This window comes from Corylus avellana, chromosome 9 (genome assembly GCF_965113065.1).
Source record: "Corylus avellana chromosome 9, dhCorAvel1.hap1.2, whole genome shotgun sequence".
NCBI lineage: Eukaryota > Viridiplantae > Streptophyta > Magnoliopsida > Fagales > Betulaceae > Corylus > Corylus avellana.
The window spans coordinates 303,372-320,000 of record NC_142498.1 but is presented as its reverse complement, the minus strand read 5'-3'; the positions used below and the strand labels follow the sequence as shown (position 1 = coordinate 320,000).

Here is a 16,629-nt window from a genome sequence, read left to right as displayed (position 1 = left end):
TTTGTAACGTAAAGAAGGAACTTCCTCAATTCAATCATGTTCAGAAATTTACACAAGATTTTCGGTGTATGGCTCTCTTGTTTTTGTGATAATTCAGGATGTCATGTGCTATTATATATTTATAAAATTTGAACCAATTAACTTCCCTTGCACCGAACCCAGAAAGCAAATAGAAATTGGTCGGTTTGAGTCCAATAATTGAACCACTATATTTATATACATCCACCATTAACAACAGCTAACAGGCGTTGCCCTCTATAAGCTTGTTCAACTTCTTGGTCGTCAACCTCTCTGCATAAACCTGATCACTTCCTTGGCATTCATACCTATATATACATCACAACACATTAAATTTAGCTATATATTCAGTATCTTCCAAACTAATGTTATTCTTCACATGCACTTATTCTAAGTAGCTAACAAGAGAAGACAAGCCACGTGTAAAATGAGTTATATATAAAAGAAGTTGTAATTAAAAAGAGGTTACCTAGGTGGTAAGGAAATTAAAGGGCTTAAGCTCTGAGCAAGTTTAAGAGCTTCATCCTCAGTGTGAACAGTGTGATTGAAGCAGAAATAGCGGCCGCCGGTGGAGCTATCCTCAAAGGCTCGAATATGAACGTTGGCTAGAAAGTTCACATCAACCAATGCCATTACTCCATTTTCATACATTTGAGCAGCTCCTGTTTGTTTTTTTTTTAAAAAAAAATTGAATGTTATTTTCTTTTTTCTTTCATTAATTGAAATCATGATGATTAAATTTAACCCTCCTAATCTTCTTAATGGTGTGTACCTTGAAGATACGACATCGTTGAGATGGGATTCTGTTGAGTAACACTGGGTCCAACCACTAGCCCAGCATTTATGGAAACCATGTTGAGCATGCGATCCATGGCTAGAGCCCAAGCTGCCTGTTCTGACTGTGTCTTTGCTAAGGCATACCACAACTGTAATATTTTATCAAAAATTAAAAATAAAAGTTATAATCCTATATATGGTTAGGAGGACGAATCAAAATATAGAAGTAGCTAATTATCCGTCTATCATATAAGACAACATAAACATGCACAAAAAAGGTCATGAAAATGTCCAAATAATAATTAAGTCAGCAACTGGTAGCTAGATATCCCTTTCTCTCAAGAAAAATGTAGCTAGTGTGTAGGACAAGCCCATAAGCGCGCAGGAGCAGGAGCTTATGGGCTTCCCTACAAGAACAAACTTTTATACTTCAAAGGAGAAGAAGAAATAAAAAAAGCACTATTCTTGATTGGTTTTGCTTAATTGGTGAAATAATTAAGAGAGAAATTGATAAGTCGGATTTTTGGATTATGAACTAATTTGGAAAAGATTTGATTGAAAAAAAATATATATAGAGAAATGAAACCTTCATTTTCCTGCAAAAATCTTGATCACTCCATGACCTCTCATCTACATCCGTCTCTGTAGAAATGTTCTCTCTCCAAATTGCTGCAGTTAAAGAAGAAGTGAAGACAATCTTCTCAACATTCTCGGTTTGAGCACATGCTTCCACTACATTGATTGCTCCTCTCACCTCCAAATCCACAATTTTATCCTGCTCAAACCATCAAATTAATTTCTACCAAGTATATATAAAATATAATTTAGACATATATATGGGATATGTATATATATATACTTACATCGTATCCATCTGAACCACCCAAAGAGCAGAACAAAGCAGAGCAGCCCTTCAAAGCTACAAGAATGCTATGGTAATCCAAAACATCTGCAGAAAACACCTCCAATCTCTCCTCCACTCTTTCCATGTTCCTGATTTTCATCTGTATCTCTGTCTCCCCTGCAAGAAAATCAAAACTATCATCATCAGTTCCCATATATATATCATCAACAAATTAAAAACTCCAAAGATATTTCCTCAAAAAAGATAAAAAGGGAGAACTTGCCCTGTTTTTGGATAGCTGCATGAACTCTATACCCTCTGCTCAACAATCCTTTGAGAATCCAAAAACCCACATAGGTTGAAGCATCAAGAACACAAACTGTGGTCTTTTCGTTATCCATTCGCGCTCTCTTTGCTTCAATTTCCTTCATTCTTGGGTATATATATATATATATATAATAAAATAAAAAAGATATTTAGTAATAGGAAATTAGGAATTGTGATGAGAGAATACGAAGATGAGATGGGTGGTAATAGAGGAGGGGTTGGTGAACTATTTTGTTACACGTTCCCCATCTACTCCCTTGGTGTGCTTAGATAGACCCTTTTTTGGCTTTTCATGTGCACTAATTTTCTTTCTAATATTCTAAGTTTTTTTTTATAATATTCAAAGGAAGGGTAGGTTTGCTGAGTTTTCTGAATTCTGCATGCATGTTCCAAGAGTGTGTTTGTCTTTTCAATCGTGACACTCTTGTTTATCTCCAAAAGGTAACACGAAATACTCGGGGGTTTTTTGTCCAAAACTTCGCAAATTTTAAGATTTCTTTTTTTAATATTTTTCTTTTCTTTCTGCCCATAAAAAAGCGAAGTAGGTGAAAGAGCATGCACTTAGATGATAAACCGTTGGGGTTACATCTGTCATTTTGCTTTCCCACCAACTCTCCGGAATCCATGACGCGATCATTGTTGAGACTAATTGAGAGAGACTGGCCGGATCAACAGAACAGGCATTTCAAAAAATGGGAAGAATTTAATATAATAATTCATTACTGAGATTTATGATTATTGACCGAGTGTGTAGTATATGGTATTACTCGCAAATAAATGGTGTTTCTTATGGACAAAATATATGCAATCCCCAGCCGATCGCCAACTAATTTCACTCCAATGATTTTCTTTTTGTCTTACACGTGATTTGTTGTCCAATCTAAGCGTCTAAAAATCTACTTTATATAATAATGGAGTATCGTTTATGTTTTTTTTTTTTTTGTGTGAGGGCTCGTGTTCAATTGATAAATCAAGGACCATAAGTAAAATTTATGAGATTTACTATTTGTTAAAAGAGGAAAAAGTTTAATTTTATGAAATATTGAATAATTACTTGCTATGACCCCCCACAAGCAATAATGTTCTGAAAATGAAACATTCTACATATTTTAATGAAACAAATACTCTTTTTTAGATTATCTTTGATATGATACAAAAAAGATAGTTCAAATATCATAGAAATAATTTTTTTTAAGAAAAAAAAAAATTGAAGTTATTCAAAATGCTAATCATTTGAGACAACCCACTTTGTCCACAAATGGTAGCAAATGAATTGTTCTTACGATTGATCTCCAAAGTCCAGATAAGTCTGCATCAGGCAGCCGCCTCCTTTGGAGAGCCAAGCCAACAACCAAACCAAAAGCACCCCTCTTTACATCTTACACCCTATATACTATTCTAGTCAACATAGTGCAGCCGCCTCCTTTGGAGATTTTGGAACCCTTGCACCATCATCCAACAACATTACCCTTCCCTATTTGGCTACCATCATCATCATGATGATGTGGATTAAAACAATGTTGGTGGAGACCGGAGATGGTGCGGCCTAAAATTATTTTTTACTGTATTCAATAAATATTTAATATATAAGGTAAAAATACTAAATACAATGGACATAAAAATATTATATTTTTAATTCAAATCAATCTGATGAATTTTTTTTATTCATTCTAACCTAACACCCACCACCAAGCCCTCACCACCGTATCTTTATTTGGTGTGAAATGTTATATTATTTTTTGGTATTTCAAACTGATCGAGGTGTCTGTTTCATATTGGAGTGTGCAAAACACTTAATCTACACCACAACCTGATTGAAGTTATTTTTTTATTTTTTATTTTTTGGGTTATGTATTACCTCTAAATAATATATTCACTCTTCCACTTTTTCTCATTCTTTTAGTTATTATTTTCTTTTAAACAATTACATTTCCACACATTTCATCATTTAAACATTTACCAAGATTTTTAAAACCAGAATGAGGAGAGGGAGATGAAGTGAATGCATTGGTCACCACACAAAAGCAGAAACAGGAAGCAAGGTGACAAATGTATTCATCCTCCTCGTCCATCTGCGAAACTTTAATTCTCTGCAAATGGAACCAGTTAAAACATATATATATTCAGATGGATCAGTTTTTTAAGGGCGGGCATGTGCAGGGCCCACTTACTTGGAAGTTGGAAGTGCAGGATCCGAAGTATTCAAATCGTATAAAATCCAAACAGCCAAGCCAACTATAGGTAATAGGATATCCTGTCAAGAAGAAGCTCGTAGTAGATTTGAAAGAAAGGCTTTTTCTCATTCAACACCCGATGCATGTCACTTGTTCATACGTGGAAGTTAAAGAGTACTTTGGTCTTGGAAGCGTGATTCACTTTGTAAACAAGTGGCTCTGGATAGATGGCATTTAAGAATTTTGACAAGTTGGAAAACCCCAAAGAGGAAATACAAACAACAGATTGCGTGCCAACGTTTCTCAAAGCTTGCAGAAAATGATTTTTATCTTGGGTCTTCTGCTCACCAAAAACCAAACGCCTCAGGGTCTGTCTTATTCATTCATTTCCCTCCACCAAACAACATTAAATTCTACATGACAATAAATGAAGGACCCTAAATAAACCTCTTCAAGACACGAAATTCATCTGTTTTTTATTTCTTTTCTTTTTTTCCAACCAATAATCAATATTTACGTTCATATACATGACATGGTAATGTGACAAACAAAAATAATTGAAAGAATACAGGACGATGAATTAACATGCACATTATTTGTTTCCATTTATTAGATTCCATCCAAATCACGAAACGTTACATGAACATCCTAGCGCTGCTAAATCCTTAATAATTATTTGCCGTGTCTGACAACGAACAATCCAAAAATAGTGGATTCACACCCATCCATATTTGTTTTGGTGCAATAATATCTAATTGTTTTTGAACAAGGTTGACGGAACCTGAAACAAGGAAGACGTAAGAGAGGGTTGGAGAGAATTAATACACAAGGAAAATGAAACAGACCTAAAACTAAAACAATCTTTCACGTATAAAGAGCTTCATGGAAAAGATGATTAAACCCAAAACCTGGAGGAATATCACACAAGCCAAATTCTGTTATTCAAGCCAGGTCTAATCACGCAAAGAAAGTATGAACGCATTATATAAGGCATATTCTGGCACCTTTGAAACCTCACACTATTTAGGTTTTAGATACCTGAAACTTGAACTTCAAGTTTGTCTAGTAAGCAGCCAGCCAGAAAAATGCATGCTGGAATTAACATTTTAAGCCCAAACCTATTACTCTCAGCTGTCCAATCTTCAAATTAAATCTGGCCTGTTGATTCTAAAAAAATCTTCCCAACATGCAATCCACGTGTTGTTCATGCGTAAATCCTCAAAATCCCTTAAAACGCTTTTCCATTGTTCAATCACTAAAATTAATCATAGCCATTGCTTCGATCATCAATCGAAACTCGAGGTCATCAAAGCTTGTGAGTGTTCTATCAGAAAAACAAAAAGAAGAAAACGCAGAGAGAGAGAAAGAGAAAGAGAGAAAGCTCAATGCTAGTGCATCGGCAGCCACCATGCCACATAGGCAGCCATCTTTGGCCTAGCCGCCTAGGGGAGTGTTGGTGTGTGGCGGATTGGCGGGGAGCGTGAATCTGAGGGAGGTTGTTGGTGGGTCTTCAGTGCTGGCTTGGCAGCGCACTCACCGCTGGCTGGTCTCCGGCCATGGAGCAAGTCGGAGAAGCCATAACACATGGTCACGAGCCTTCTGGCGATGGTTTTGTGCAGGTTGAGTGATGGAGAGAGTGGATCCATGTGGGTTTCAATTGGTGAAAGGGGATGCTTGTGGGGGCTGCCAATCATTGCTGGTGGCCATTTATAGCTGCCACTCGTTGTGTGTGGTAGTGCAAGAGAGACAGCAGTGGGGTGAGCTGCAAATGAGTTGTCGTGTGATGGTGTGAGACAAGAAATGGGTGTAAAAGGGGGTCCAACCGATGGAAGGGGGCAGTGGCTACTGCCATCATTGTGGGAGGCCGTTGCCACAGTGGATGGATGTGAGGCGCCCAATGGTGGGAGTATATTTTACTATATTTTTTTATTAAAATTTTACAAAATTACAATTGAGCTTGAGTGGCTCGAGGTCAATTGGAAGCTCAGCTCGTGAACCTAGCTGAGTTCAAGCCAAGCTCAAACATGGCTTGGTTCTTCACGAGTTGAGGTCGAACACACTTCCAAAACTCGTCGCAAGCTCAAGCCGAGTTTGAGCTCCAGAACAAGATATTTGAGCTGCGTCCGACCAGCTCAAACTCGGCTTGGCTTGGCTCGAATACAGCCCTAATTGATATAGATAAAAACATGAGCATGCAATTGCTGACGCAAGAGATGCAGAGAGAGAGAGAGAGAAAGAATTCAACGGAATAAAGAAGAGACGAATGAACACTGTTTGAGCACTTCCTTTCAACAGGTTAGAACTTGGGATTTGGTATACTCACAAGTCATTAGCTGAAAATCCAGGCTACCCATGTGAAAAGATTACAGCAAAGATATGCACCATAACAGTGAGAAAGGAGCTGAAACATAAATGTATGAGAGAGACTGCCCCTTAATTACTCTACTAAGTTGATAAAATGAATTCACAATGATTAAATCTTGGGTCCCTTAATTCCCTTGAGTTGACCCCAGAACTCACCCTTGTAAAGGATAAGAGACACCACTAAGCTGCAAAGGTCTACTCATTTTTACTAGAAGCAACCAACAACATGAAACATACAACCTTAATCGAAATATAACTTTTTTTAGAGAAAAGTCAAGACATACCTTCACATGATGTGGCATGATCTTGATATCAAAGGGTGCATGAAGCCATGCTTCAGGAGGATAGAGTAAGAAGTTCTCTGGCTTACTGGTGTACACATCTGCATATTGATGAATGTGATAGGCAAAAGCAGATTCTTGGCCAGTGTCAGTGAGAAACGTAGCTCCAAAAGATCTATTGAACATTCTCTTCATCACACTGCGTGCCTTTTGCCTCTCTACATTTAGCTCCTCCAAAAGTGACTTGTATGTTTCACATCTCTGACTATTAGCTACAATTGAATGCAATTTACCCAAAAGTTCCTGTATAATATGAAATTTTGCCTGTATACAGAGCAGAGATACAGAATTAAGAAAAGAGGTCCTCCAGCTCATCATCAACCAACAGAATATTCATTTATAACTAATTTAAACAAATAGTTTATGATCCGAGTTATATCAGTTTAAAAAACAATTATAGAACGTTAAGAACTTCGATGGATTCATTTCTTGGCAAGCCGAAAACCAAAGCCAACCGTAACTCATGTGAAACGAGTTAGTTAACAGCATGATGCGAGTCAAATCCAGCAAAAACTCTCCCACTTATACAATTGGCTTGCAACAACCAAAAAGGTGGTCTAGCAAGAGAGCACGAGAGGGGGGTGGGGTCAATGCTCCTTTAACTTGAAATTCGTTCAATTTGTCAATGAAAATTTATATAATAGCTAAAAAACAAAAAAGTTTCTAATCAAATTCTAATAAATCATAAATTACTGGTTTGTAAAATTGGATAATTGGCATAATCTCATCAATTATAGCACCTAATTTTCCTAGTAGAATATGTGCTGAATGTCATACATCATTCAAAAGAATTCATCTTACAGTTAATTGTTGGAATATTTGATCAAGCTATAGAAAGGGTCTATGAAGACATCCAAGCCAATCAATTTTTGATGGTGACATGGATGAGATTTCTTAGTCAACTTGATGACATAATTCAAGTATCAGGCCAAAATTGAGAGAACTTTATGTGCTGACTTTCTTCTAAAGTAGGGCCAATCACACGAAGAGTACCTAGGTAAATCATTGGCAAGTGTTATTAAAACACTAGTTCAAATCAGCATAAACCAATTTTCTTTATGCAATTGATTTTTTTCCCTTTCGTTTTTGCAAATTCTCGGATTTCTGTGTGCACATATCAGTTTATGCTTTTACATAAACTCACAATTGAATGACAATTTTCTTCTGCATGCCAAATCTGTCTCAAGTTGTCAATTTTGTAAACTACCCTTCAATTGTTTTAGATTTGGTCAAATCTTAGCAAATCATTTAGATGACCTATTCAAAATCTAAGCCAAATCACTAGAAATTTATCACATAGTTCTAAAATATTTACCCAAAAGATAGAATTTGTTTTCATAAGTACAAAAATAAAATTTGATTTGTTGGTTTGGAGTGGGGACCAGAAGATTTGAGATAATAATAAGTCTTCACTTAATCTTGCCAAAAAAACTAAACAGATATAAGCACTCCACAAGAAACTTTATTCAACTAAACAAATATTCAACCCACAACGAAGGCTCCCCTAAAAGACTTTGTGACAAAAAAAAAAAAATCTATGTAAGACCATCAACAAAATGTCAAGAAAGAAGAATAAAATGTGCAGAATATAATACCTGTTCAAAACGGTAGCTATCCTCATTTTGTATGTGTATTTCACTCTGCATTAATTAGAAAACACCCTTAGAGAGGAAACAAAAGGGGGAGGGGAGATGACACCCAACATAAATACAAACTACAATATATTCAGACATCAATTCTAACAATATACCATCCATAAAATAGGATTTATTGGTGCACTTCCGCAGGTCCATTCTTACTAGCAATGTAACGTTACCCAAACATGGTTGTAATCCTTTTTTTTTTTTCCCTCACAAAAATGCATTCGATTGGCTAAATCTATCTCTTTTGGCATTTAAAAGTTTGTATTCCAGCATGCCTGCATTAGTCCATTGCAAAACAACCTATATTTACTGTATTTTTTCCTTATTCATGCAGTCTCATTCACCATCAAAATTAGTTAAATTCCAAATGGGAAAATCCTTAAAGACTATCTTCTGCATATCACAATCCAGAATGCACGTTGTGAAACAATGACACTCATCTTTTCTTAACTGGGCACCTCATACCAATGTCAAACACCAAACCTAGACCTCTCTTCATACCGTAGTAATTTTCCATAAAGACACCTCATACATATGTTGGACAGCAATACCATATCTTAACCTACAGTAGCTAAAGAAACCAGTTGATGTGGAGATTGGAACCAACTGCAATACAACTTGATTAAGTGATGAAGGCTAATGCCTATTACAGCAGGTAACAAAAATATGGCAAAAGATAAAAAAGGAAGGAGTTTGGTCTACTGCCGCTGGCCCAAGCAACCTCTTAGGCCTAGATCTATAATTTGCATTACTGCAGTACAGGAATACACCTAGCACTTATAACAAGTTGAGGGATAAGAACCCATCTCATTGACAATTCGAAGGACCCTACCTCCTCAGTGAGTGATGCTAACCACTGATTGAAACATGACGTGAGAGACAAACTAAAGGGAAAGTGTCATGAACATGGCTGGCAAGGTGTGAGAAATAGGAAGTTATAACATAACAAGCAGGAATACAGGCACACAATAATTAGGATGTGATGAAAATAGAGGGTTGGATACACTCCACTGCCCTGTACAATCCGGTCAGTTTGAATTAAGTGCTTATTCTTCAAAGTTGAGCGATCAAGTCAGCAAGTTTTCTAGATTGTGTTAATCATATAGATTTTAAATTTGAACCTATGAAAAATTCGATATGGACAAGTTGAAAAAGTCTAGCAAAACACATACTTCTAGTTCATGGATGATTGCAGCAGTGTGCCAACCAGCCTTCAAGGGTCCTCTCAGGTCACTAAACAGATGATCCCCAAAATATATCACCTAACAAAAGGAAAAAAAGAAAAGGAAGAGAAAGAGAGAAGGGGGCGCGCGCGCGCGGGAGGGGGGGTGGTGGGGGGCGTGTGTGTTAGTTGATCAACCAGTTCCAGAGAAATTGAGCAGGCACAAAACAGAAAATTAATTTGAAATGGTTATTTGATATACCTCTGGACCACTCCACTTTGTTATTTGGAGAAAAGATTTGAGGCATCCGTGGTAATATATTTTATTTGGAAGAAAAGTATCCACCTTTGTGAAAGCTAAAGTGTCATTTTCTGTGTCATAACAGCTACATGGAAGATCAAAGGACAAAGTGCATGACAAACAAGATATTAGTAAAGAGTTCAATGCCTTGTCAGGGAGCTATAAATTTAAAACTCAAGTCCGAAAAGGACATGATTGAAAGGAACTAATTGACAGAAATATTACAAAGAAAATGGTTCAAATTATAAGGAATGATAACAAAAAATGAAAAAAAAATGAACTGACACTTATCCAAAAAAAAAAAAAAAAAAAAAGTTTTTTTTTTTTTTTTTGCTTGTATACACATCAATTTTCTCGAGTCTGGAGACAAAAACCATAGTTGAGGCCATAAAGTTAACGAACTGACACTCTTTTTCAGCAAGGACATATCAAGTCCTCGCACTTATCAGGTACAAAAGTCCAGTCTGTTTCAGGGAGAGTATCTTTTTCTTTTATTATTTTGTTTCCCAAGTCCATTTTCCTCTTCTTTTTCAAAATAGCAGCATCGTGGAAACCTTGACCAAAAGGGTTCATTATAAGTATCCAACCTCAATTGTGGCTGTTTTTTAAATGAAAAGGATATCCAAATGACTTCATTAATCATGCCATTCTTATTTCAACAAAATAGTTTAAAATTAAAAGAAACAGCCAGTTCCCTCCAAGAGTGCAAGAATCAAAAAACAGATTAAAAACTGGTTCAGTGCAGATACAAACCGGAATGGATGCTCAGACGTATAGAACACTGGCTTATTGGCTTGTGCAATCACAACATCAAAAAGTTCCCTCCAAGAGTCTCTGCAACCCGTAGAATCCTAATGAAACAACAATAACACTAATTATACTTAAACAAACAGCCAGCACACATGCGTGTGAGAGCACACATGCACAGAGTATGCTTAAACATCCTGTCCTTGCAAACAATCTATCTCACCTTCTTTTGAACATATATTTGTAGGTGGATAAGATGTTTATTCAATGCTATCTATAAGAATTGTATCTTTAACTTATTTACCCGGCTGTATTGAAACACTAACAGTATATAATATAAATACTGCAATCTCCTCGGCATTCTCCAAAAGCTTTGCACATGACGTAATGAAAGACAACAAAAAAAAGAAAAAAAGCAAAGCAAACTTCATAACAAAATTAGAACATAAACATTCTGTGAGAATCCTAAAGACCAAATTCACATTAGATTGGTTGTTCTTCATAGAAAAAATGTAGAAAAAGCTATAAAATTGAATAAGCCCTTAATCTCCAGCAACAGTGCAAGCAGCAACAAACATAAAATTCTCAATTTTGTAATGCCAGAAAGGTTACAATGTGATTTCCTTGTGAGCAATTTACCTCCAACATAAAACGCATCCCTCCATCCACAAAGTAATACGGAGAATTTGTCAGCAAGAAAAGTTTCTTTCCCTTGTCTCTTAGCATCTTGAGAAAGCGTAGTAGCTCCCCCTGTAATATTAATCCACATAAAGAAAAGTACAAAGTCTCAACCTGAAGGAAAAAAAAAAAAACCAACTTGATTATAAAACCAGATTCTAGGATAGCTTTTTACTTGTATCATGCAGTCACTGATGTCAGCATGAATTAAACAAATCACATAGGTCAGATTACATGATACAGGGGATCAGCAACAAAAAGCTGATCCCCCTGTGAACTTACATTTTCAACTAGGTATCTATGAGGATCAGCAAGAATTCCCCTGTGAACCAAGCCACTTCGGTGAACATGCTGGATGGCATGATTTACATCTTCATAGATGTAGCAAGCATCAAATTCCAGCTTAGCATCAACAAAGTGTTGCACCATATCTGCAATAAGGCAGGCCTACAAAGTCACAGCGAAAACCATATATTCAGTTGTTTAAAGAGAACTAAAAATAGACATTGACATAGTCTGAGTAGAAGTAATTCCATATGAAAGGTAAGTACGACCAGTCTTCACTATCAATCCACAAATATGCATCAACAATAAAGAAGGAAAACAAAAACTAGACACCACCATCCCTCTTGCTTTTATAGTAGTTTCTGGTTTCCTAAAGGGGAAGAAATCTGGATTTCAAGTAGGAATCTCCATCTGGAAATGAAGATCTACAAACTTTTGCCTTTTATGTTTATGTTATGACCACTTCAAAAGACTCTTTGGTAATAATTATTTTCAGTACATCTAGGATTGATTAGGTGATTGTCATTCAGTTCACTGAAGTTTCATATCGAACCAGGCGTGTAACGTTAATCTCTATTAATTCTTCCAAGCCTTTATTTTTCTTCGGCATAGCTGGTAAGATTGACGTAAATGTCTGTTTGCTATGAAAAGTCACAAATCATCTACAATCGTGAAAAGAATAAATTTCATATTCACCATTATGAGATTGACAGTGACAATAAAGGAATCTAAAATGCACAAGAAGATATGGTTAAAGAAAGAAATAAATAACTAAATTATAATTTTATAATTGTAGTAAATTGATTTGGGCACAAAGCAAATAGAAATGCTAAGTTTCTGAGAGTTCATTTCACTAATCAATATCAATACTTGGGGCTGTCTTGCAATTCCTGTATCCCATGCATGTAACTAATGCCTAATCTATATAGGATGAAGCATAGATGGTCACAAACAAACAGAACACACTTAGAGGTAAGACATGGACACAGAAAGGCACAGCAATAACCATGCACATGCACACACATGCACATATTGATGATTATTCTAAAATTATAAATTTGGGAATCTTTCTTTTTTAGAACAAAATGGGCAGTATATGTTGTAGGAAGTACGTGAAAGGAAGTAGTTAAAACTTGGCGGTGCTCTCATATGTAATAATTTGCTTAAAAAATTTGTTCAAGTTAGGCATTTTGTTTAAGAAAAGATAAAATGACTAGTTTAAGAGAAAAGTGAGCAGTTATATAAATTGAAAGTATAAAAGGTTTGCCCTTCCAACAATCATTAAAGAAAAGAGCTTCAGAAGTTCAGTAAGTATATGGTAAGAGGGTTTTTGTCAACTGAAACCTTCTCCCACTATTCAGCCAAAACACAAGGGAGTGATAGAGGGAGAAAAAGCAGTTGCATTGACATTTAGGAAAGAATTAGAAGGTGGTATATCCATCCTCCTCTATCTCTCTCTCACTGTGTAAATTTTTTCCTCACAATTTACATAAAAGATGCATATCAGTCACGTGTGCTACATGTTTCATACATGGCCTCAGCCAAAAGAAAAGTTGTATAAAGATATTGGACATGTATAGAATGAAACTGGACAAACTCGCTGCATCCAGGGGCCATGTCTGTACCCCTCCCCAACACATGCCAGACACTACAGCAGCTCCTCCAGCCAGCACATAGTACGTAGTAGAGAAACAATGTAAAATAACAAAACTAACCTCACTAAAGCAGAAGAAATCCATCAAACCAACAAGCTCACGGGCTTGATCACGGCCTATACGTCGTGTGCCATATATCTCTTCTATTTCCTTCCTGCTGAGCTGTATTTCATACGGAAAGAAAGATATGTAACACACTGTTTTAACTCAACATATATGTATGTATTTTAATGGACCAAACTCTGCAATAAAAATATAGTCAAATTGGGGAGCAACAAGCCTCAAACACTATGTTACGTATAGAAATCATTACCCATCAATCATAGTAGAGGTGGATGGCTGAGAAGGAGATGCGAAGAACATTTGTCATACTAGTAAAAAAATGAAAAGACTGTCTTTTCCATATAAGTTAAATGAGAAGTACCTTGCGACGACCATAGTAGCACCCATCTGGCTCAATTGACCCAAAGAAATCCAACTTCAGAAGACACCCTTTTGAGCTATCATAGTATAGGCCTCTAATGGGAAAAGTTGGATCATATTTGAATTCCATGCAAACTTCAGGATACTTACGCTGAAATTATGACAACAAACATGAGCGATAAATAAAACAACAATTAAACCCAATAGCACCAGCACAATAGGATAAAGCTAACCTCATTCACCAAATGTTCCTTTGCAAGATCATAAATCAAACTCTGCAAATTGGCAGAGTAGTGCGCCAATGTGTAGTCATAGTCGAAGCCATAAACTTGTATGTCGTCCAATCTTAAGTTCTTATTTACATATATGCCTGGTTCAAAAATAAATGGCAACGATCGATATCACAAATGATGTTGTATCTGACCAAATTAAGCTGAAAATAGAAGTAATCATGACAGACCTTCCGGATTCATCTTAGGCATTGCCTTCAGCGCCTCCGGAATTTTCTGAAAGCCCTGTCTGACAGTATCAAACTCATGCTGAATTTTCGCAATCTCATCATCAACTGCTAAGGTATCTGCCTCAGCTTGCCTATTATCTTCATCATCCAATTTCGATACAGTTTGCTGAGACGAAGCAAACACACTACAACCCCTAAAAAAGCTTGATCCAAACCCTAAATTTAAATATACAACTCAAGTCAAAATTGGTTGACTTATTATTGGTCAGTAAATAATCCTATTATGGTGTTGAACGAGTCTCATTGAGGCAATAAGACATGTACAAAGAGATAAACAAGAGCGTAAATTTATTAATTCATCGAAATAGCATTCCTACCCGATAACCGAAAAGAATATCAAATGAAAAGTAATCGCCAATGCATTTGGAACATACATAAATCACACACACATAGATACAAATGCACCTGTAGGCAATTATATGTATTTAATTCATCAAAAAATAAAAACTATATGTATTTCTACTGTAAACATTATATGCAATACTTTTATTCGCAGTTCTTGCTAAAATTTACGAGCTCTTTCATATTTATATGTGCTACGAGAGAAAGAGAGGAGAGCAAGAAAACCTTCTCGAACTCCAGAAGCTGAAAATGCGGTCCTCTGCAACAAGATAAATGGACAACGTAGTCGTGAGCTTTCCACACACACAAACAAAAAAGATTAGAGAAGCTACAGAGAGAGAGAGAGAGAGAGAGAGAGAAATACGTTAATGGATGAAGAGGAGCCAAGAGACAGAAGCCTTCGAAGGGATGAGGCCATGGTGGGGGAGAGAGGTTGGCTCTGCTACTAAAGCATTCATCCAACTTAGGGTTTGTTTTATCTTTCTTTAAATTTCTTCTTCTTTTTCTTTTCTTTTTTTCAGTTGTTCAGTTTTTTTTTTTTTTTTTTTCAGTTGTTCAGTTGAATTCTCTTATCTCTGTCTGTGCGTGGGATCAGAAATCCCAAGTCCATAAGCGCACACACACGCACTCAGACTCTGTCGGGACTTTTCTTTGGTTGAGAAAGTCAGATGAGAAGGGGAGCTGGCTTTCGGAATATGCGCCTATTTAAATTCATGCATTTTCACTTCTATTCCCACCCATTTTATTTTAAGTTTCTTGATAATGAGAAATTGCCTAAAAAATTATTTTCTTCTTTCAACAAGTAAGGACTTCAATTTTATATATGAGTTATGATTTTGTATAAGAGATTTGACTTTGTGACAAAAAGGCATTATGTCATATTTTTCATTTAGGCTCTGTTTTTTTGTTTTTTAGTGAAACAATTTTTAGGTGTTTGGTTCGTACGAAAAATTAGTGACAGTTGGCGAAAACCTCCGGCAACAGATTTCGGTGAAATCCATCAGAGGATTCTGGCACCCTCCAATGACTGCCAGCAAACTCCGATGGTGGATTGCTAGGAACTCTGGCTACAAATTATAGCAAACTTAAAACGGATTATGGGGACCTTAAAAAGCGGTCGATGATCACCACCAACAGAGGATTCTAGCAATTTCTGGCGAACCTCGGCTGCGGCAAAAAATGAACTGCGATAGAGAGTGTGTGCGAGAAAGATAAATTCAAACTCGAAAAATTGTTTACGGTTTTATAAAATGGAAACTATTTTATGAAAATGAAAAAAAAAAAAAAAGATTTCATGGTCAACCGAAAATGCTTAAATTTTTTTTCTTATTGTTTGGTATTTGATATGACCAAAACTCTTGGTAAAACTGAAAACATTTTCAGTTAATTAAGAAAACTTCTTCTCTTATTTAAAGTATCCACTTTTATTTGATTAATTGATACATGTCACATGTATCTTGCATTCAATTTTTCCAAAAGAAACCAAGACCAACCATTTGATTAGGGAAAAAAGAAAAATCAAGAGTGACCATTTGGTGCATGCATATGCTTCTATTTATATTAATATCATAGTGCAGACCATAATAAGACTCCATTATTTTGATTACGAGAATAATAATAATAACAATAATAATAATAATAAGGGGGAACTTTAGTAAGCCCCCCCCCTCCCTGAACTTTCAGCCGATTTGACAAACATCCCCTAAACTTCAAACTCTCTCAGTTTACCCCCCTAAACTTTTAATTTTTATCATTTTTCCCCACTCTGTTAGTTTTCACCGTTAAACTGACATTTTGTGCCCATTATACCCTCAACCAAAACTACATCACCACCCGGCAAGCATTATATTTAAATAATAAAAAAAAGACCAAAATCGAGGTGGCTCCAGCCACCACCCTTGCCCAAAATTGGGTGGCCGAACCACCCGATTTTTGGCCAAAGGGGTGGTTGGAGCCACCCCCTGGCCGGTCTGGGGGTGGTAGAACCACCCTCATGGCCAAAGGGGTGGTCCGGCCACTCCCAAAAGG

General features: G+C 36.4%; 2 protein-coding genes across 2 annotated transcripts; both read right to left on the bottom strand.

Annotated features, from left to right (window-relative positions):
• LOC132189876 (cinnamoyl-CoA reductase-like SNL6) lies at nucleotides 1–2,142 on the bottom strand. Its single transcript, XM_059604694.2, has 6 exons — nucleotides 1,923–2,142; nucleotides 1,659–1,816; nucleotides 1,382–1,570; nucleotides 791–944; nucleotides 488–680; nucleotides 1–326 (listed from the first exon to the last, which is right to left on the bottom strand). Exons 1-6 carry the CDS (start codon nucleotides 2,068–2,070, stop codon nucleotides 239–241), a joined length of 930 nt encoding a protein of 309 aa, XP_059460677.2. The 5' UTR covers nucleotides 2,071–2,142; the 3' UTR covers nucleotides 1–238.
• Nucleotides 2,143–4,716: 2,574 nt separating this feature from the next.
• LOC132190311 (HAD-superfamily hydrolase, subfamily IG, 5'-nucleotidase) lies at nucleotides 4,717–15,296 on the bottom strand. The gene is made up of 14 exons (XM_088510460.1): nucleotides 14,966–15,296; nucleotides 14,827–14,860; nucleotides 14,200–14,415; nucleotides 13,973–14,109; nucleotides 13,741–13,890; nucleotides 13,377–13,478; nucleotides 11,659–11,823; nucleotides 11,338–11,448; nucleotides 10,705–10,802; nucleotides 9,913–10,036; nucleotides 9,661–9,750; nucleotides 8,441–8,485; nucleotides 6,789–7,109; nucleotides 4,717–4,921 (listed from the first exon to the last, which is right to left on the bottom strand). The coding sequence occupies exons 1-14, from the start codon at nucleotides 15,017–15,019 to the stop codon at nucleotides 4,892–4,894; spliced, it is 1,677 nt and encodes a 558-aa protein (XP_088366586.1). The 5' UTR covers nucleotides 15,020–15,296; the 3' UTR covers nucleotides 4,717–4,891.
• Nucleotides 15,297–16,629: the final 1,333 nt, after the last annotated feature.

Bases quoted from the DNA above. Each gene is read 5' to 3' on its own strand.
- LOC132189876 (XM_059604694.2), bottom strand. From the start codon at position 2,070: ATGAAGGAAATTGAAGCAAAGAGAGCGCGAATGGATAACGAAAAGACC. The intron at 1,571-1,658 runs GTAAGTATATAT...TGGTTTGAGCAG, and splicing joins GTGGTTCAGATGGATACGAT to GATAAAATTGTGGATTTGGA. The intron at 327-487 runs GTAACCTCTTTT...ATGTATATATAG, and splicing joins TTAATTTCCTTACCACCTAG to GTATGAATGCCAAGGAAGTG.
- LOC132190311 (XM_088510460.1), bottom strand. From the start codon at position 15,019: ATGGCCTCATCCCTTCGAAGGCTTCTGTCTCTTGGCTCCTCTTCATCC. The intron at 14,861-14,965 runs GTATTTCTCTCT...ATCTTGTTGCAG, and splicing joins GCTCCTCTTCATCCATTAAC to AGGACCGCATTTTCAGCTTC. The intron at 14,110-14,199 runs GTCTGTCATGAT...TTTTTGAACCAG, and splicing joins GCCTAAGATGAATCCGGAAG to GCATATATGTAAATAAGAAC.